This window comes from Anser cygnoides, chromosome 3 (assembly GCF_040182565.1).
Source record: "Anser cygnoides isolate HZ-2024a breed goose chromosome 3, Taihu_goose_T2T_genome, whole genome shotgun sequence".
NCBI lineage: Eukaryota > Metazoa > Chordata > Aves > Anseriformes > Anatidae > Anser > Anser cygnoides.
The window spans coordinates 54,338,028-54,360,351 of record NC_089875.1 but is presented as its reverse complement, the minus strand read 5'-3'; the positions used below and the strand labels follow the sequence as shown (position 1 = coordinate 54,360,351).

At 37.7% G+C, this 22,324-nt stretch overlaps 1 protein-coding gene across 17 annotated transcripts in view; it reads left to right on the top strand.

Moving 5' to 3' along the window:
* Positions 1-22,324, top strand: part of SYNE1 (spectrin repeat containing nuclear envelope protein 1) — a 311,711-nt gene that overhangs the window by 172,100 nt on the left and 117,287 nt on the right. For all 17 annotated transcript variants that reach the window (XM_013178233.3, XM_048076956.2, XM_048076961.2 and 14 more), the window contains 12 exons: positions 579-2,739; positions 3,116-3,453; positions 4,081-4,225; positions 5,223-5,441; positions 6,341-6,603; positions 8,181-8,346; positions 8,968-9,123; positions 9,645-9,797; positions 13,695-13,877; positions 15,513-15,650; positions 16,913-17,098; positions 19,847-19,969. In XM_013178233.3, the coding sequence (XP_013033687.3) occupies positions 579-2,739; positions 3,116-3,453; positions 4,081-4,225; positions 5,223-5,441; positions 6,341-6,603; positions 8,181-8,346; positions 8,968-9,123; positions 9,645-9,797; positions 13,695-13,877; positions 15,513-15,650; positions 16,913-17,098; positions 19,847-19,969 (4,231 nt within the window). The remainder of the gene's footprint in view (positions 1-578; positions 2,740-3,115; positions 3,454-4,080; positions 4,226-5,222; positions 5,442-6,340; positions 6,604-8,180; positions 8,347-8,967; positions 9,124-9,644; positions 9,798-13,694; positions 13,878-15,512; positions 15,651-16,912; positions 17,099-19,846; positions 19,970-22,324) is intronic.

Here is a 22,324-nt window from a genome sequence, read left to right as displayed (position 1 = left end):
TGTATCTTCAGTCTTTGTCTTTAAGGCAAGTACTGACTCATCCCATCTTGGGGTGTAGCATTTTCTGATATTTCAAACATCTTGACTGTTTTGTTTGAACTTTTCATTTGTGTTTGTTGTCTTTTTATTATCTATTAGACTATTATATTTAAGCCTAGTTGCTGCTGCTAAATTGTTGCAGCTGCTTTTCACTCATGTATAGCATAAACACACAGGCTGTGTGTAATATTGCAGGAGTCTACTACTGCTGCTATTACTGCCATGAAACAAGATTCAACTTTATTACTTCTTGTTACTGTATTCTGGTTGTTTGAATGTGCAATATAACTTGTATGCTGTGTATTACTGATATTAATTTGTTTGGTCAACCCGATGACCATATTGCAAGTGAAAGAGAGAGGAATAAAAGTGTTAAACTTGGTAATTGATATTCAAGACTGGTACCTTCAAAAGAATCTGATAGCTGTAGGTATTTATATGATGTTGCTTTCAACATATAGTGGGCTCATAATTTATCCTAACCTCTTTTAAAACTCTGTCCTAATCGTTCATTTCTGTCCTATCCATTTTGATAACAGATCTGATGCTGAAAGTACAAATGTGCACCTTGAAGCTTTGCAAAAATTGGCACTGGCACTACAGGAGAGGAGATTTGCTCTGGAAGATTTGAAAGATCAGAAACAAAAGATGGTGGAACATCTAAATCTTGATGACAAAGAATTAGTAAAGGAGCAATTTGGTCATTTTGAGCATCGCTGGACTCAGCTGGAGGACCTTGTCAAAAGAAAAATTCAAGTTTCTGTTTCAACCTTGGAAGAGTTCAGTTTGGTGCATTCGAGATTTCAAGAACTAATGGAATGGGCAGAGGAGCAGCAACCTAGTATCTCAGAGGCTCTTAAACATAGCCCTCCTCCAGATTTGGCTCAGAGTCTTCTCATGGATCATCTTACCATTTGTAGTGAGCTTGAAGCCAAACAGCTTGTTCTGAAGACACTGGTGAAAGATGCTGACAGGGTGATGACCAACCTAGGACTCAATGAAAGGCAGGAGCTGCAGAAAGCACTTTCTGATGCACAGCATCATGTAGATTGTCTCAGCAATCTGGTTGGCCAGAGGAGAAAGCACCTGAATAAAGCACTATCTGAAAAGACACAGTTTCTCATGGCAGTCTTTCAGGCTACCAACCAAATTCACCAACATGAGAAGAAGGTAACGTTTCCAGAACATATCTGTCTGTTTCCAGAAGATGTGAACAAACAGATTAGGGCTTGTAAGAATGCCCAGGCTAACCTGAAGACCTATCAAAATGAAGTCACTGGGCTGTGGGCCCAAGGAAGGGATTTAATGAAAGAAGCAACAGAACAAGAAAAGAGTGAGGTGTTAGGTAAACTGCAAGAACTACAGAATGTATATGACACTGTTTTACAAAAGTGTAATCAGAGATTGTTAGAACTGGAGAAAAATATAGTTTCCAGGAAATATTTCAAAGAAGATTTGGATAAAGTTTGCCATTGGCTAAAACAAGCTGATATTGTCACATTCCCAGAAGTTAATGTAATGAATAGTAACTCTGAACTGTACACCCAGTTGTCCAAATATCAACAGATTCTTGAGCAATCTCCAGAATATGAAAATCTATTACTTGCTCTGCAAAGAGATGGCCAAGAAATCCTACCATCACTTAATGAAGTGGATCATTTCTATCTGGATGAAAAGCTTAACATTCTCCCTCAGCAATTCAATACTGTCACTGCTCTGGCAAAAGATAAATTCCATAAGGTTCGGGAAACAATTTATGCTCGAAAAGAATATGCCTCTTTGATTGAGTTAACAACTAAAGCCTTGACTGAGCTAGAAGATCAATTTATTAACATGGACAAAGCGCCAGCTGCTGTTTTAGCCAAAGAAGCTGTGTCACTTCAGCAGGCCTACAGAGATCTCTTAGGTGAAGTGGTGAGCCTTGGTGCAGCAGTGGATGAACTAAACCAGAAGAAGGAGGCCTTTAGAAGCACTGGCCAGCCATGGCAACCAGATGAAATGTTAAAACTTGTCACTTTATATCACAAGCTGAAGAGGCAAATAGAACAGAAAATCAACCTGTTGGAAGACACAATAGAAGCATGTCAAGAACATGAGAAAATGTGTACACAACTCGAAGCACAGCTAGAAGCAGTGAAGAAGGAACAGATTAAGGTAAATGAAGAAATGCTCCCAATAGAGGAAAAGTTGAAAATATACCATTCTCTAGTGGGCAGCTTGCAAGACTCAGGGAGTCTTCTGAAGCGAATAACTGAACATATAGAAGCCCTTTCTCCTCAGCTTGACCCATCTGCATGTGAGACAACAAATCACCAACTGCAGTCTTGGCAAGACAAACTAAAGTCTTTGCATGCTGCCATTGGAGACACAGTGATGGACTGCGAGAACAGACTTGTGCAAAGCATAGACTTCCAAACAGAAATCTGCCGCTCACTTGACTGGCTGAGATGGATCAAAACAGAACTCAATGAAACACTGATTTTGGACCTCAAACTGCAAAGCATCCAAGAAGAAATCCGAAAAGTTCAGATACATCAGGAAGAAGTGCAGTCAAGCCTGAGAGTGATGAATGCACTGAGCAATAAAGAGAAAGAGAAATATATGAAAGCAAAGGAGCTGATACCTGCTGACCTGGAAAACACTCTTGCTGAACTAACAGAACTAGATGGTGAAGTTCAAGAAGCTATACACATGAGACAGGTTAGTGCATCCTCAGTGTCATTAGCTTCTCATTTGTTAAGCTGGAAAATATGACTCTATGGCTTGATGTTTGTAATCATCATGAAAGGATTCATTTTAATAATCCTGTTGTCTTTTTTTTGACACCTTAGATCATGGCCTGTTGCATTGGTGAACATAGGGGGAATAAGATTTCCTCAATATGCCCATATCCATGCGCATAGAAATGCTGGCTGACTCAAAACCTACTTCCATCTGGTCTCTCCAGACCTACGTTTTAGATATACTACAGGGAAAAGAAAGCAAGCATGGGCAAAATCCAGACTCTGATGAGGATATATTTGTTGCTAGTGTGAATTTTTTGTCTGTGTCTATATAACGTTCACTTCCATTTCAGGCTACCTTGGATAAACTATATAGCCGTTGCCAAAGATACTACCAAGTGATGCAGATAGCGAGTGACTGGCTTGAGGATGCTCAGGAATTTCTGCATTTAGCAGGAAATGGTCTTGATGTTGAGAACTCAGAGGGGAACCTAAGGAACCACATTGAATTTTTCAGCACAGAAAGTCAGTTCAGTAATCATTTGAAGGAGTTACAGGGTCTGGTGTCTGAGATGGAGCCCTTTATCCAAGCCACTGTAAGAGAGCAGCTTGTGCAGAATCTAGGTGCATTGGAAGAAAAAGGCAAAAGGACAAAGCAAGACTCTAAAACCCAGCAAGAACTGTTGCAAAGGTATGATTTTCTCTCTCTCTTTTTTTTTTTTTCTTTCATTTTAAGATCGCTTTGTTAGTGATGAAAGAAAGAGATCACAACACTTGATTTGTCACCTAACTGGAGTACTGTAAGCTGTGCTACTGGTAACAGAAGCAGATATTGGGATTCAGAACTCTTAGATTCTGTTCTTCACTTCTGCCACTGACTAGAAGTGTGATCCTGAGGAAGATATGATAAAGTTATATAAACCTTGGAAAAGCGCTGAGAGGATGTATAGGGAGTGGCTATTTTACATAGTACAAGAACCATGGAGTAACAAATAAAATTGAAGCAGATATTTTAAACTACAAGGAAATACCATTTTAACAAACATTACTGTGTTACTCATTATTCCAGAATGTTCTGGATGCCAAAAGTTTGGATGGGTTTGAAACACAACCTAGACAAAGTCACTGAGGAAAAGTCTATCAAAGGCTATTAAATGCTGAGCTGTGAATACAGTTTCTAGTAGTCTCTAAGGCACAGCTGAAAATCAGCAACATACATTTCTGTATGTGTGCTCTTTATCTAAGTCTATCTCTTTCTTGGAAAATAATGGTTTTATATTGCATTAAATTGTTTTTTCTGGCACTTTATTCATTTAAGGTGTGCTTCTGAGTGGCAGGAGTATCAGACAGCAAGGCAGAAGGTTATTGAAGTGATGAATGAGGCTGAGAAAAAATTATCTGAATTTTCTCTAGCTAAAGCTGCTGCTTCTCATGAAGCAGAAGAGAAATTGCTAACACATAAGGTAAGGTGCTGAAAATGATATGGAATCCTTTTCCTTCAAGTTAAAAATGAAAATATTTTATGGAGGTCTTTACCTGTGAAAACCTGAAGTTGAGTTTTTAGATCTTTTCCTGTAGCTCATAAATGTTATAGCACATTAAGAGCTGTTTTGTGTTGTGCAGAACACACATTATACTTGTGGGATGAATGGGACAGATATTTTGTAATCTTTTTCCAGTCTGCGCATCTGTGACTGTAGGGGACTGGAAGAAGCCAGGAGATTCCTAATAGTCCCCGAATTGTGTACCCTATGCAAAATTCAGAACAGAAATTTCCATCTCTTTCTGCATCATATGGAATAGTTTTACTAGGACAATAAAACAGGATTTAATATTAACTCATTTACTCTGAAAGAAATAAATGTTACAAGAATTACTTTCTCCCCCAGCATTTAGGGTGCTGCCCTCACTGCTGCCATTCAGCTACCTTAATATACTTAGGTATAGCCAGTTAAAGGGACTTCAGACATCCCATCTGGTCTCGAGCTGTCTCTTCATAAAGGCAGGAAACTCCCATAAGAACACTGTCCTGTCTTCCAACTTCATGAGAATATCCTGATACAACTGAATATCTAAAATGACATTAGATTTTAAAATGACATGGATGAGTTTAAGCACTTGAATTGCTTTTTTTTGTTTTTAGGCTCTAATAACAGAGGTTAAAATCTTTGCTATGAAAAAGTTCCTGAACACTCATTTCCATCCCTTTTGAGGGGTTAGCATTAAAGAGAAAATCTGATTACACTAGATTTCGCTGCTTCCAGAGAATTGCAATTTGGACCAGGTCCTTCCAGTCACTGTAGCTAACGTATTGCAGTGGAATAAGTGGAACCTAACCAACTCAGTCAATGTAGGGTACCTCCTTTTAACCTGCAGTGGCTGGAAGTGGCTCGTCTGCTTGCAAGTGTATTGCATTGTAAAAAAAAAAGAAAAACTTAATGCTCTTTTTTGCTTTTGCAGACTCTTGTGTCCATAGTGAATTGTTTCCATGAGAAGATCACAGCTCTAGAAGAAAAGGCTTCACAGCTGGAAAAAGTTAGCAATGATGCCAGCAAGGCAACTATAAGTAGATCAATGACAACAGTTTGGCAGCGCTGGACACGGCTCAAGAATGTAGCCCAAGAACAAGAGAAAATTTTGGAAGATGCAGTACAGGAATGGAAGGGGTTTAATGATAAGGTAACTTCTGGTCTTGGTAACTCCTTCTTTTCTAACTGTACATGGGTTTTCACTCCTTATACTGCCCTTCACAAACATTGAGTACAGATCACAATGAAGTCTTGTGAAACAAACAAGTCAATTTTGTTAGTAATAATTGCATGGTAGAGAAAACTGATATTGGGAAATACAGTGATTCTTAGGTCACAAAAGAAAAATAACAGCAACAAAACAACTATGGAAGACCTAGGTTTAGAACCACTGCCTCTAAGGCTTGCACTGTTCTTCTATATGTATACACATAAAGTAAAAACAGAGTTATTTTGATTTCTAGTGGTTCTTCAGAATCTTCTCCTCTGTTTCCCTTTCCCAAATAGTACATTCTAGATTAAGTCATTCTCTTTTTTTTTTTCAGAAGAGAATGAAGTTGCTAATTCTAAGTTTGCACACTGATATCTTTGCCTGTTACTGATCTCTGATCATGCCTCTCTTTTTTTTTCGTAAATCCTACCTGACTCTCATTATTTGTCATTTTCCATTATTTTATGCTCAGATTGCAGTCTCTCTGAGAATGGGGATAATCTTTCTGTTATTTGTATGGCTTATGCCAAATAGGGGCATAAGGGGTTAAAGGTCTAAGTCGTATAGCAGTAAAGATAATAAATGATCAAAAAAAAAATTATAAGGAGACACTCATCACAAAAAAAAAACAGACCGTTAGCAAGCTCTAGTCTGGTGTGAAGAGCTACGGCTACCCAGCTACAACTAGCAGCATTAGGTCACAGATTTAGATCTATATTGTTGCACCAGCCCTTTACCACAACTGTTCTACAGCATGCAGCACAGGGCTTAGCACATTTTTATACCAGTTATACTAAATTGTTTTAAATTTCATTAAAAGACTGCATCTCTTTACATAGATTGAGAAAGCCACTGCAGTAATAGATCAACTACAAGATCGTTTACCAGAAAGCTCAATAGAAAAGGCTTCTAAAACAGAGCTCCTGGAACTCCTGGATTACCACGGCAGCTTCCTTCTGGAAGTGGATCACCAGCTATCATCTTTGGGTCTGCTCAAACAGCATGCTCTTAGTATGCTTCAGGATGTGGAAATAATGCCTCCTTCTCAGGAAGAACTACCAGTCATGCAAGAAATCAAAGCAATGCAAGATCGATGCCACAAGTAAGGAATTTTAAAAGATTCACTAGAAAAAAAATGGTAACCTAAAATTAATTCAGTAATAACAGTTCAAATATTATTTTTCTTATCATTAACAATTGTAATACTTAAATAATGTATTTATATTTAAAATAAACATTAGGTAAAATTTAAATGATGCTTAATTTTGAAATCTGTTTTTACCATTATTTTTTCACCACCATATGTATTGTAGAATATGTACTTCCTGCCTTGCATTAATAATAGTAACTTATGTAAGACTTGTATAAACTACGTTAAAGTTATAACTGACTTTAAACACTTCCATTTCATCTTATCATCTTTTTGTATCCTGATTTTCGATTAGTCTATCACTTTGATTCTCCTCTTTGAAGTACTTCGGTATCAAAAGTAGGCATCTTGTGAATTTTATAAGGGAATTCAGTGCACAGGCAAACAGAAGACATCTTAAAATGTTACCTTATACCTTACACAAGTATTTATCTAAATCTAAAGTATTTCTCTGTCATATAAAGCAGGAAAATTTATGGTTAAGGTTCAGGGTTCACATCCATTTCATAACTGCACCAAGATGCCATTAACTGGATCTCCACAGTGGGGAGAGAAAGGGAATAAAAAGTTTAAACCTTGCATCTAGCCTGTTCAAAGTTAGTTGTGTTTATGCATAACTGATTACAGTAGAATAGCAATCACTGTAGAAATTGTGTAGAGATTAGCACTTCTGTAATTCCATTCTTCACCTAGAATTGTTTTCTAAGAAATAGCATCTGAGATGATTTCATGCTTGTATAAGTAAGGCATGATTCAGCTGTGAAAGATTATATGTGTGTAAATCAAACATCAGAATATCAAAATTAGATCCATGTCACATGCATAAGAGCTGCAAACTTCAGTCCTGTAGATCTTTCACTAATCTGACATCTGAAAAAGTATTCTGCTTTTTTACAGGACATCCAAGTTCTTGAGGAAATTATGTCTTAGTGTGGAGATAGGTCCCAGGATCAAAAATGGTGTTCAGATGTTTGAGCCGTGTCTTATCCTAGGTATTCTGCCACCGAAAATCCCAATAGTGGTGGGATTCGTCTCATGTTATATTAGGTTATAGATATCCACATCTGAACCAGTTAATTCTTGCTGCCTAATTAGTGGAGAGAAATAGACAGGTTTAAGGTATAGTTTTTCTGACCTGTTTCAGAAGTTTCTTTTAGAATGATGATGAATCATCATAAATCATACTCTAGAGTTGCTTGTTTCCTCCACTGATAATAAGGACAGCCTGTGATGGTGAGCACATATGTAGGTGTCTGGTACTATAAACATTTGCATTTGCTCAGAAGAGTTGTGCATGAATGGCAAAATACATAAAACCACTCATTAAAAGGTGTGAACTGTAGAATGAATGTGAGAAATTTAAAAGTGTCTGCTGCTTTAGTAAACTGTTGCTACAATGCTCTGATTTTTATTAATCTGGATATGGGGCTATTCATTTTTTTCCTTATTATTCACTGTTTTTTTTGACAAAGCAATATGTTTAGACATTCTTAATTCTTCACAAATAATCATTGTTTCTGTTTCTGAAGTATGCAACAGAAAGTGAAAAAAGGTGTGAAGCTGGTGAAACAAGAGCTGAAAGAGCGTGAGGAAGTCGAAACACAGATTAATATTGTGAAGACTTGGATCCAGGAAACAAAGGAATATTTATTAAACCCTGATGTGGAAGTGGATACTCAACTTCAGGAGTTGCAAGTATATCAAATTTCTCAGTTTCTAAATTGTGATGTTTCTAACGTGTCTTCATCATAATTTCATAGTGAGTGTTAATCCCTTCCAAACCACCATCAATTCAAATTACAAAGTATTAATTGGATTTTGAGTAAGCCACCAGAAAATAAAATAAAATAAAATAAAATGAAGTAGCAGATGGGCTACAATATCTTATTTTAAAGATATTTAAGATGTATTTAAGTATTTGCATTTATGCAACCTTACATGCCTAGTATATTGTTTAGGAAATTTTCCCCCTGCATTTAAAATATGGAAGAAATATAGAATATGAATGTACAGAATGTGGCATTTCTTTTCTGTCTCATAAGTCTTGGGAGAAACAAAAGCAACAAAATAAACTCAAATTACTGAAGTTGCTGAAAACTTAGTATTTTCCATATCAAGGTGGTTGGACTGGAACAGAGGACTGGACAGACCATCATAAATTAGAATCCAGGGAATTTCAAGATACAATTCTTTTTAGTGAAATAATTAAACAAAAAATTGAAATGTTTGTCGTAAGATGCAAGTAATGTCTATGTTTGCTAAATTTGTACAGATGTTTTCCCATTGTTCCTAACAGTGTTATTTCTCTGTAATTAGTCTCTCCTTGGTGAAGTAACTACACATCGCCAGGCTGTTGAAAAAATGGCTGAACAACAACAGAATAAGTACTTGGGGCTTTATACCATTTTGCCTTCTGAACTCTCTCTTCATTTAGCAGAAGTTGGACTGGCCCTTGTAACTGTACAAGATCAGGTAAAACATAGCACATGAAACTTTTACGGAATTGCACAGATTCACAAAATTGCTGTGGTTGGAAGAGACTTCTGGAAGTCACCTGGTCCAACCCCTTGGTCAAGCACCTAGAGCTGCTTACCCAGGACCATGTCCAGGCAGCTTTTGAAGATCTCCAAGGAGGGATACCCAACAACCTCTCTGGGCAACCTGTGCCACTGCTCCACCACCCACACAGCACAGAAGTGATTCCTGATGTTCAGAGGGAACCTCTTGTGTTCCAGTCTGTGACTATTGCCTCTTGTCCTGGCAATGGGCACCACTGAAAGATCATGGATTCATTTACGGATCTAAAGCCCTTCTTTAGACTTCATAACTTATTGACGTACAGTATCCAAGTGTAGTCAAACCATGGTAATGCAGAGTAGTTTTATTATCTTCTTAGTTTAACAAAATAAAATTAAAAGTAAATTAAGTGAAAGTTAATTTCTTTTCTGGAGGACCGATTTCTGGTTACTGAATTTAATTCTTGTTGTTGACAGATTCAAACCAAAGAAAAAGAAACTCAGCATATCAAAACATTGAATCAAGAGTTTGGACAGAAAATCCAGGGGATAGCAAATGAACTAAATGCAATTCTTTCCAAACTGAAAAAGAAAACAAATGATATAGCACAAGCTAAACTTGAACAGAAGGTAAGACTAAGGTTTCTGTAATTGGTTACACCACAGCACCACAGACTCTTCAGAACTGGGACTTGGTACCAAAATTATATTTTTAAAGAGCTCAATCAAACCTTTTTTTTTTTTTTTTTTCCAAAAGAGCCCATACAGGCAGATAAGGCCTTAACAAAAAAGTGGAGGGAGTATCTGAGAGTAAAAACAAGTCAGTTGGACAGAATTATGCTTTTTTTAAATAATGAGTATGATTGCAACCTGAGGAAGCCTAAGAGGCTTCCAAACTGCTCCTGTTTTAACTCTGTATTGAAAAGACCATTCTTTACAATCTTATCTTTACTTGTAATAAATAGAATCTAACTTAGTACTCCATCTCATATCATTTTGTACAGTGATGAATTTAAAAACTACTGGTGCTGTTACAGAAAATGAAAAGGACTCCTGGTTACTTTTCTGATTTTTCAATTATATACCAGAAAATTTCATCTCCACTCAGGCATAATGGCCAAGTTAGGATTGTCGTATGAGAGTAGGAGGTTTTTTTGCTTCCTTTTCTGGCTTTTGTTGTTGTGGTGTTTCGTTTTGATGGAGAACTTCCCCATCGCTACTTGATGGGGAGGGTCTCCTCACAGACAATGACATAGGCAAAGCAGAGACGTTTAATGCCTTCTTCACCTCTGTCTTCAACACTGATGATGGGCTTCGGGACCCAGGGTGCCCTGAGCTGGAGGACCATGACACTGGGAATGACAAACTCCCAACCGACCCTGAACGTGTGCGGGATTTGCTGCTCCACCTGGATCCATACAAGTCCATGGGTCCGGGTGGGATTCATCCCAGGGTGCTTAAAGAGCTGGCTGATGTCTTCGCAGGACCTCTCTCAATTATTTTTCAATGATCTTGGGAATCTGGAGAGGTCCCAGTAGACTGGAAGCTGGCAAATGTTGTCCCAATTTTCAAGAAGGGTAAGAAAGAAGACCCTAGCAATTACAGGCCTGTCAGTCTCATGTCAGTGCCTGGTAAAATTATGGAGAAGATGATCCTTGAAGTTATTGAGGTGCACCTCGGGGCAATGCAGTCATTGGTCCCAGCCAACATGGGTTCATGTGGGGTAGGTCCTGCCTAACAAATTTGATTTCCTTTAATGATAAGATCACCCATCTAGTTGACCAAGGGAAACCAGCTGATGTGATCTTTTTGGACTTCAGCAAAGTTTTTGACACGGTTTCCCATAGGATCCTACTGGACAAAATGTCCAGCATACAACTTAACAAAAACATCAGACAATGGGTGAGCAATTGGCTGACGGGCAGAGCTCAAAGGGTTGTGGTAAATGGGGCCACATCAGGCTGGCAAATGGTCACTAGTGGGGTCCCTCAAGGCTCCATTTTAGGGCCAGTCCTCTTCAATGTTTTTATAAATGATTTGGGTGTAGAACTAGGTGTTTTGAGTAAATTTGCCAATGACACCAAACTTGGAGGAGTTGTGGACTCGGATGAGGGTGGAAAGGTCTTGCAGAGAGATCTGGACAGATTGGAGAGCTGGGCGATCACCAACCACATGAAGTTTAACAAAAGCAAGTGCCAGGTCCTGCACCTGGGATGGGGCAACCCTGGCTATACATACAGACTGGGTGACCAGACGCTGGAGAGCAGCCCTGCAGAGAGGGATCTGGGGGTTGTGGTTGACATCAAGTTGAATATGAGCCAGCAGTGTGCCCTGGCAGCCAGGAAGGCCAACTGTATTCTGGGATGCATCAAGCACGGCATTGCTAGCTGGTCGAGGGAAGTGATTGTCCTGCTCTACTCTGCGCTGGTGCTGCCTCACCTCGAGTACTGTGTGCAGTTCTGGGCACCACAGTACAAAAATGACATTAAACTGTTGGAGAGTGTCCAGAGGAGGGCGACGAAGACGGTGAAGGTCCTAGAGGGGAAGACATATGAGGAGCGGCTGAGGTCACTGGGCCTGTTCAGCCTGGAAAAGAGGAGGCTGAGGGGGGACCTCATCGCAGTCTACAACTTCCTTGTGAGGGGGAGTGGAGAGGCAGGTGACCTATTCCCTATAATCACCAGTGATAGGACCCGCGGGAACGGTGTTAAGCTGAGGCAGGGGAAGTTTAGGCTGGACATCAGGAAGAGGTTCTTCACCGAGAGGGTGGTTGTACACTGGAACAGGCTCCCCAGTGAAGTAGTCACTGCAGCAAGCCTGTCTGAATTTAAGAAGCGACTGGACTGTGCGCTTAGTCATGTGGTCTAAACTTTTGGGCAGACCTATGCGGTGCCAGGAGTTGGACTTGATGATCCTTATGGGTCCCTTCCAACTCAGTATATTCTATGATTCTATGATTTTGTTTTGTTGATGAGGAAGGAGAAGCAGGACATGGAGGGCTCATTATGTGGTTTTTGGTTTTATTGTTTTGTGTTTTTTTTTAACTAGTCAAATATGATCTTGACCAAGTTAGTGCTTGAAAGCATATGAAACAGAAAACTGGGTATATCTGATATGTCAAAAATCACCTGTTTGTTTTCATGAGTTACAAGCGATATGCTCCAAAGTACCATTTGCTTTCCAGAAGGTGTGACTAAAATACATCCCTTTAAAATTGGTAAATTTTTGACCCCAGTAATTGAGCAGAAAGTCAGTGGTATGTACTTTCCCATGTAGTACAGACAAAACTTCTATGTCACTGACATAGTTCCCTCAACTGCATTTATGTCAGCTCTCAGGTGATACTGCTGAGATCGAGTTGGCTTTGATCACAGTAGTAAATATTTTTGATGTTAAAATTAAAACTGATTGTGAAAAAGTAAAATAAGAGTCTGTTTTAAACACATGACCAAAGTCAAATGGATCCATCCCTCACTTTTAAGCAACCTATAAATTCTTTATCATTTGTTTCTTTAGCATTGACATTTAGTTATGCTTGTCTGAAATATGTATGTCTGTATTTAGATGCATAGATCACCATCTATCTTTATGTCTACATACAGGCATTAATATCATTAAAGCATGTTACTATTCGTGGAACAATAGTCATTTATCATGAATGGTTGATCATAAATTACACTCTAATGGGTCTGTGCTAGGACAGTCCTAATCTGGCAAGCTTAAAGCACCTGCAGCTAGAGTTGTGTTCAGTTCTGAATCAGTTTTTGCCTGATGATTGCAATTTATATTTCTAAAAATAATCGTAAAGAGCTAAAGTGTTTGATGAGACTTATTTTGTTCATACTACAAAAGCAACGAATCATTAACACCCTAGGCATGAAAGCAATAGGAAGAAAAAAACACCCCATCCCAAGAAACTGTAGCCACTAAGCATGTTATCAGCCTGGGAAATATAGAAATCTTTTTAGATTTCTTTTTAAGAAACTTTGTAATTATGGTAAGAAAAACTGTTTTAAAATTTGTTTCTATTGAAATAGTCTATCATGATCCAAATCACATCTATGTAGATCAAGCTATGAAAATGCAAAAGTTTTTATAATGCATTAATGAGTAATTACATATTTCTGAGTTTGCAAGTATAACAAGATCCTTTTCAAGTAAACAGAAATCTTTATCATGGCAACGTGTGCTGACCATTCACTTCAAAAACAAACATGGAAGGAAGGCCAAGAACAGTTAATGTCACTCTGAAGTGACTCAGTCTTTTGGTATGGTACAGAAAATGGTTATCCAATTCAGCCAGGAAGTCAGAGAAGAAAGAGTAATGGGACACATATAAGAGATGACCAAACATCATGCTGTTCTGCCTTCCTGCTTAGACAAGCATTGCTGGTTTGCAGCCAGAATAAAAATGAAATGAACTATGGAGTCTTTGGACAGGGTATGAGAGTTGCAAGTTGAACTAGAAATAATCAACCAGAAAACTAACACTTCCTGTTGCACTGATTTTCTTGTTTTTCTGTCTAGATCCTTGGTGAGGAGTTGGACAGCTGCAATATAAAATTAGTGGAATTAGATGCATCAGTCCAAGACTTTGCAGAACAGAACATACCCCTGGCTAAGCAGCTGGCTAACAGGATAGGGAAACTCACAGCACTGCACCAACAGACCATACGACAGGCTGAGTACAGAGCAGCCAAGCTCAGTCAGGTATGGTCTCAAATCCTTTCTGTCATGTTTTTGTAGTTGTTGTTGTTGTTTTGTTTTTGTTTCTTTGGTTTGGTTAGTTGGTTGGGGTGTGTGGTTTTTTTGTGGTTTTTTTTTGTTTGTTTGTTTGTTTGGGGGGGGTCAGAAAGAGGAAGTACAGGCAAATTTCTCATTTATTTTCCTGTAGATACACAAGAAGGGACATTCTTTGGCAAATCCGATTTGTTCAGAGCTTGTATCACACAGCAGAGGAGTACAGGCTGGGGTCAAATAAAGAGGGTGGAATAACTCTGTGTGATGCTGCTTTTAAGAGATGCATCTACTGATTGGTTCCTCTGGTGCCCTGAACAAATTTTAGACCTACCTACTAACAACAGCATGCCAGAAAATAATACTATGTTGTCATACGTTTCAGGGCTTCTGTCTTATCACTGTTACCAATATTTGCTGCCTCATACACACAAAACAAAAATAAAAATATTTTACTTTAGTCACAATATGCAAAGGGAGAATATAATTTGTAGATTCAATGAAAAAAGTCTAGATACAAAGGCCCCGATAACGCATAGTCTTTCTTCACTTTTACATTTACAAAGATTCTTTCTCTGCTGTTCTCAAGATTCAGTCTCTGAAACCCTTTGCAATAATTTTTTGCTAACTGTCATTATCCAAAAAAAAAATAGAAATAAAAAGTCTAGCTAATACAAAAAAAAGGATTTTCTATGGTTCTGCAATCAACACCCTGATAATTTATAAATTCTCTTTTCTGTATGCATGAAGAAGATTTTGTAAGTTTTGAAAAAGTATATCATGATATTTTTTTCAGTTGCCTCTGAAAATTTGTTTTAAAAACAGGTAGAAAATAAATATTGAAGTACAAGTTCAGTCAAAGGTACTTGGTGGAGGGATTTAACTATTGTTAGGGTATTTTTGTTCAACAAAGAAATCCACTTCCCACTTAAAAATAAAAATAAAAGCAAAGTCAAGACAAACAATGGATAAAAGTAGAGAAATACAGAAATATAGTTCAGGCACAGAGAGGAGTTGATCTGTCCCTCATACAGAACAAATGCATGAAAAATTAATCCTATTGTAAATAAAGGGTACTTGCTAATCACAAATTAGATGAATCAGAAAACAGAGCATTTTTGGTCTTGTATTGCAAAACAAATGCACATTCTTTTTGTAAATGTGACAGCTTGAGTAGACAAAACAGGTTTTAAATAAAAGCAGTTTGGGGAATTACATGGCAGAGACAAAAAACATATGAATGACATAAAGGAGACTTGCAGTTAGCTATAAGTTATTTTCAAACTTCTGTGTGTGGCTGAAGTATGTGCAGGAAGTGTACATTCTAGGAATGTAGATGAGCATCAATGCACTCTCCCAGGTTTACCTATGTTCTTGTGGTGACTTTTTTCCTCAAAAATAGATATGGTTATTACTGAAACCAAACCTATTTTAACTCCATAAATATAGACTTAATTGGTTTATATTCAACAGTAAGTAAAAGTTGTTAAAATGATCCCCAAAGTTAAAAATATTAAATGAAATTAAATGAAAGCAATTTTGTCATTACTAAGAACTGTACAGAATTACACCTTAGATTTAAAAGGTGGATTTTTCTCCTATATCCAGGCTGCTTCACATTTGGAAGAATACAATGAGATGCTGGAGTTCATACTGAAATGGTGTGAGAAAGCAAATATCCTAGTGCATGGTAGTATAACATGGAATTCTTCCTCTCAGCTTCGTGACCAATTTAAAGCCTACCAGGTGATTATATAAGTTGTGAAATTTAAGGGAAAGTGTATAAAAGAATTGAAGTTTTATTTTCCACACATTTTCCTTTCTTTCCTTGAGAAAAATGCCTAAAGATGCTAGGTTTCTTTATTTTTGATAATTGTTTTGAAGACTGAAATAAGGATGCATTGTTGAATAAAACTGTTTCAAATGATCTCTCTGTTTACTCAAGTACATTGGCTTCATAGCAGCATTTGATTGAACACTGTGTCTAGACAGTGGGATGCTATCACACTGCATATGTCATTAAAGCTAATACTCCCCTACATAAAGATCATAGTAATTCTTTTCCTGGCACTAGATGATTCCTATCCAAGAGCATATTATAAATTCTAATTTAACCAAACAAAATCTTCAGTCTTTTTCTGTTTTAAGCTAAGCTAGAATAGCCTTTGTTCACATTTGAGCAGTTTCATACCAAACGTTTGCAGACTGATGCACAATGGATGAGTTTCTTCATCCCAAGTGCTTCCTGAACATCTCACATTCGTGTTTAGCTCTCTGTGACAGTGCATGATCATGTGAAACAAATCAAACCATCATGAGATGATCATGTCTCACTAATGCCAAAATAAGACTGCATTAATTATGTCTTCTATATACGCAGAGAGAGATCAGTTAATTGTCAGCTGCATTCAGTTACATTAGGGCAGGGTAAAATGCACACTTCCTTATCCTGAGTAGGACTCTCCAGGCAACTTATCCTGAAGAAAGCTGGGAGGTAGCATTCGTAGTTTTTTTTTTTTTTTCCCTGCTTCAGAAGTATAGGAGATGGACTTAACCAATGGCATCCCACTAAACACTTTGGTAGCCGATTTTTATGGAGTATTGATGAGTATTGCCCTGTTATCACACATTAATGACTATTGCCCTGTTATCCCAGTGCTTTCTGTTGCTTCCTATTGGGTATGTCAGGCTTCCAGAACAAATCATATATATAGGTTGTGTATATTACATTTTTTATAGGCAAGTATGTGTAGCAAAACACTAATGATGGTAAGCAGAGCTGCTGAAGCTTCAAGACTTACTCTGTTGTTAACCTGATATAACCTGAAGCACTTGAGTGTGCACTGAGAATTAAGCATATTGCCTAAGCCTTACAGTAAATTGGTGAAACTTAATCATACTTATACATGTGTACAAATTGAGGAGCTTGAACAACAGGAATATACTTGGAGATGTGTCCAATCTGTAGCTCAACTTTGGCATTCAATTCTGATTATATCTGTATCTAGACTATGCTTGAAGAGTCTGTGGAGATTCATGGTGATCTTGAGGCCATGAGTGAGAGGATTGAGTATCTGTCCAGTGTATACTCTACTGAAGCAATGTCTCAGCAAGTGCTGGAACTGGGACGTCGTACAGAAGAGTTACAGCAAGTTATCAAAGTACGGTTACCAAATCTCCAAGATGCTGCCAAGGTATATGAAAGCACTTTTTTCTAACACCAGCTGACAGCTGGTTCTATGTGCTTAGAGAATTATGGTTTTGTAAGTACTAGAAGTGCAGATTATCTGTGGTCTATAAAGGGTACAGTTCTGTTGAGTAAGCATAGGTGTCCTGCACTGCTTGCAATGCTATTGAGCATTCAGCCTCGACTTCAGCTACTGATCCAAATAGGGACAAGATTCCTGTTACATCTGCCCTCTCTAGATAGATGTATTGGGTACCATGGTGTGTCTTAAATGGCACTAAACACCTGTGTTTAGGTACTTGAATTGAGATGAAAATGTCTCTGTCAGTATTTATGCTGTACCATTTCTTTAGTTTTCGCTTAGAAGATAGCTCTCTATGTATTCGAATCAGCACTGGACCAGACCAGGACTCTATAATGGAAGACCTGTCTCTCCAACACAGTGCAATGAAAAGAAGGAACATGCTTTTCCATGTTCCTGATACTTCTTTGCAACTCTTCCATATGGGTTTATTATTAATATATGTGTGTTATCCTTATGTAATGCATGAGGGCACTATAAACTGGTACAAGACACAGGAAAAAAGCACAGAAGTCTTTTCTATTTGCTCTTACGGTTAGGGCACAAAATTTTTATTTTTTTATTATTATTTTATTTGACACAATAATTTGGTAAAAAGAATATAAAAGAGTATTGTATATTTCTAGGTTTGTTTTTTGTTTCTTTGTTTTTGTCAGATGCTACAGCTACACACAAGTAAGTAGGAAAATAGTACCTAAAGGCAACTAGGAATATCCTATCGCTAATAGTTAGGACAATCATAGCTAATTTTAAAATGGTTAAAAATGTGATTCATTTGACAGTATTTATAGGATATGGCAACATGACCATGTTTAACGACTGATGGGCAGCTAACTCCAACACACTTCTCTCTCCCCCTCTTCAGAAGGGCAGGGGGAGAAAACACAATTAAAAAAGAAAAGTTAATGGGTTGAGATAAGGAGCAGTTTAATTAAAGGGGAAAAGAAAAAAAAAAAAAAGGCTGCATGGGAGCAGAAGGAGAAAACCTTCTCTGCATTCTCTGAAGCAATGTTCACCACATCTTGGGATGCCGGGTCTCATCATACGTAGTGGCTGCTCAAGAAAACCAACATTTTCATGAGAGTCATGTCCTGCCCCTCCACCCCTTCTCCTTATGAATTGAAAGGCTTTTACTTATTTTTCCCATGGGAAAAAAAATGCATACAAGTAAGCACAGTAGAAATTAAACTTAGTATCTTCAATTCTCAGATAAATGTTGGTATAATTGAATAAACTATTTGTAAATTTTAACATGGAAACATGGAGCTGAATAGAAGTCATCATAGATTTGTGAAGAAAGAAAATCATATCAAAAGAGTGCAATTTAACATGAAAATAATAGGTTTTGTAGATAAATGCACGTGTCCAATATCTTTAATAATGTTTTACATGATATTGTTATTAGCAAATGTTAAAGCTTACCTAGTTGAAAATAAAATAGGTAGATGTTTAATAATAATAATAAAATAGAATGTTCAGAATTTTATCTGGTGTGTAATTATCCATGCTTTGCACCCAAAAGGTAGGATACATCAAGTAGGATTTTTCAAGGATTTTGGGTCTGATACTTGTCAATAATTTTCATTAGTGAGGTGGATGGTGTTTTAAAGACCATGGTTTTTAAGTTGCTTAGACAAAAAACAACTTAGCAAGAAAACAGCTTAGACAAAAGTACAGGAGCCACCTGGAAATAAATAAATAATTAATTAAACAAACAAACAAAAAAATAAATAAAGCTGCTATTGAATAGGGACAAAGGCAAATTGTTACCTTTAAATGAGGGGGGAAAAAAAAAGTACTTGTGTATCTGAAAGAGGAGCTACTGGCAAGAGGCACACTGTACAAGGGTCTTGACTTCAATCATAGAAAAATAAATGAACATTGTTGCAAAAAAAAAAAAATCCAAACACTATACAGAATATAAAGTATTTAATTATGAAGATATGTGAAGCAGTTCTTTTATTCTCCCTATTGGTCAGTAGCAAAGTTTCAGCTGTGTCCTGTTTTCCACTTGAGGAATGTTGTGGACTCACTGGATAAAGAACAGAGGATAGTGATAACAGTGTCATGAGTATAAACTTGCAAGAAAATACGCATGAAAAAGGATTATCCTAACATATGAAGTATTCAGAAAGGATAAAAATAATTTGTTCATGTCTGCTGTTAATAAGATAGTAAGTAGAGAATTGAAATTACAACAAAATATAGTTTCATGTCTAACAACCAGAAAAAAAATCTTCAAAATAATAGTACTAGGACACCGGAGTATGTTGTCTATAGAGATAAGAAGGACACTGATGGTAGTGGTCGTTAAAAACAGTCTGTAAAAATAAGACAGTTCTGTCCTGTCTTATTGTGGGAAGGCGACTAGAAGTCATCTTGATCACCTTTCTAGACCTAGCACATTGAAATCAGTTTTATAATATAAATGCTGTATTTGAGATGGATGAAGTACTTGAAATAGTAATAAATAGTAATAAATAACTCTGGATTTGGGACCTATTTATACCCTCATATGACTGATATTTTCATCTAATATTTTAAACAGTTTTCATTGTTAAAATTATGACATAGCTTTGACACTGTAATAAGGGGCACAGCTACAAAATCCAGATATTTATATTTCTAGTGATTTTTTTTTCTTATTTCTGAATCAAATCTATTATGTTACAGGACATGAAGAAATTTGAAGTTGAGCTGAGAGCCCTGCAGGCTGCTCTGGAGCAAGCCCAAGCCACACTGACTTCTCCAGAGCTCGGACGTTTGAGCTTGAAAGATCAACTGTCTCACAGACAGGTAAAAGGGCAGGACCTCAAAGTTAGCTCTTGAGTAGCATGAGCTTACACAAATAATGTTGGTAAGACTTGTGGTGTTTCTTAGGTAGACCATTTTTTCAAAATCTAGCTGCAAATTACTGCCAAGGGAATAAGGGATCAAACCATAGAATCACATATTTTTGAGTTGGAAGAGACCTTAAAGCTCATCTGTTTCCACCCACACTGCTATGGACAGGGACACCTTCCAGTAGACAAGGTTGCTCAAAGCCCCATCCAACCTGGCTTTGAATACCTCCAGGGATGGGGCATTCACAACTTCTCTGGGCAACCTGTTCCAGTGCTTCACCACCCTCTGGGTAAAGAATTTCTTCCTTACATCTAATCTAAATCTCACTTTTTTAGTTTAAATCCATTACCCCTTGTCCTGTAACTATATTACCTGACAAAGAGTCCCTCTTTAGCTTTTCTTTATAGCCTGGATAAGTGCTAGAAGGCCACTATAAGGTCTCTCCAGAGCCTTCTCTTCTTCAGGCTGAAAATCCTCAATCCTCTCAGCCTCTCTTTGTAGGAGAGGTGCTCCAGCCCTTTGATCATCTTTGTGGGCCCTCCTCTGGACCAAATCCAACAGATCCATATCTTTCTTATGCTGGGGGTCCCAGAGCTGAATGCAGTGCTCCAGGTGGGGTCTCACAAGAGCAGAGCAGAGGGGGAGAATCACCTCCCTCGACCCACTGGCCACACTTCTTTTGATGCAGCTCAGAATACAGTTAGCTTTCTGGGCTGCAAGCACACACTGCCAGCTTATGTTCAGTTTTTTGTCCACCAATACTTCCTAGTCCTTTTCTTCAGGTCTGCTCTTAATCCTCTTGTCACCCAGCCTGTGTTCATGCTTGGGATTGCACTGACCCATGGGCAGGACCTTGCACTTGACCATGTTGAACTTCATGAGGTTTGCACAGGCCCACCTCTCAAGCCTGTCAAGGTCCATCTGGATGGCAACCCTTCCCTCCAGCATGTCAACCACACCACTCAGCTTGGTGTCATCCACAAACTTGCTAAGTTTGCACTCTTATCCCACTGTCCATGTCACCAACAAAGATATTAAATGGGAAATTCATTCCCTCAAAGGAATTGTTTGAAGCATAACACTTTGTGGGTTTGTTCTTAGCTTTATGCAGTCCTGAGAATTGACCATACAATTCAAGTTCAATACATGTTAATAGTTATAAACCCAAGCTTTTATCTAGAACTTTTTATCAAAATATTCTTAAAGTACTTCAAAAGGAATTCTGGATTGTTATCCCTGTTTTGTAGCTAGAGGTGCAAGAAGATAGTATACTGCTTGCTCCCCCAATAGTCAAGTGAAAAGCTAAGAAAACTCAGTATTTTGTAAGCCCAGTTACTTTTATATTTGTTTAGTTGAATTACCACCATAAGATACTGCTGATTGTACTTGGTGTACTATGGAGATTTTTTGACTTGTTACTTTTGGCCACAGTTTCAAGACAAGAAAAGTAATCCATGTTATAGCTTACTAAGTTCCTTGAGAAACATTTCTTGCTGCAATCTGATATAGAGATTTAACTGTTCTAGTCTCCCAGGAAAATTAAATGTCAACAGGTCCACTTTAGGATTGAAATATGCAGAAAAAAAAATAATATATATATATATATAGATGATAGGTAAATTTACAGAGCTTTACTTTTGATTAAAATATATGGCCTTTATTCTAGAGATTGCATACGAGTTTCAGAACATGACATTGAAGAATATAGGTGAAAGACATCACCCACCCAAAGAGTAAAGGAGTACTATGTTCTTTGCACTGGCTCTGTCAGGTCTTCTAAGTATACCTATCTTTTGTACAGATGGAAAGGGGCTGTAGCCCCTGCACATGTATTTCACCAGACAGAGAGGCATGTGGCCCCATGGTACCTCTGAGTGCCAGTTGCACAAGTCATCTTTTGCCAGCAGTGCAGGGCCCGACAGAGGAGAGGCCTTCCCAGTCCAAGGAACAGGTCGTTGTACCAAGTCTACCCACCATACTTCATGAAGTCTATCTTTCTGCAAATGGTGTAGGAGGAGGGAGACAATCAGTCTCTTCATCCTTGTTCACCAAATACATTGCCTAGATGATTTGTATTTATTGAGCTTCAAAGCTTTTCTAATGTACTGAGGTTCTTTTCATCAGCTTTGCCTTTTACTATTTTTTTTCTGTGTTAAAACTGTATATTTTAATCAAAAGGAAAGCTTTAATGTACATCTAATTCCCTAACAAAGATAAAAGAATACCAATAGAATCTATTAATTGCACTTATATCATTGCAGTTTTATATGCTTCTCATGCATAGACATTGTGAAAGGAATAGAGACT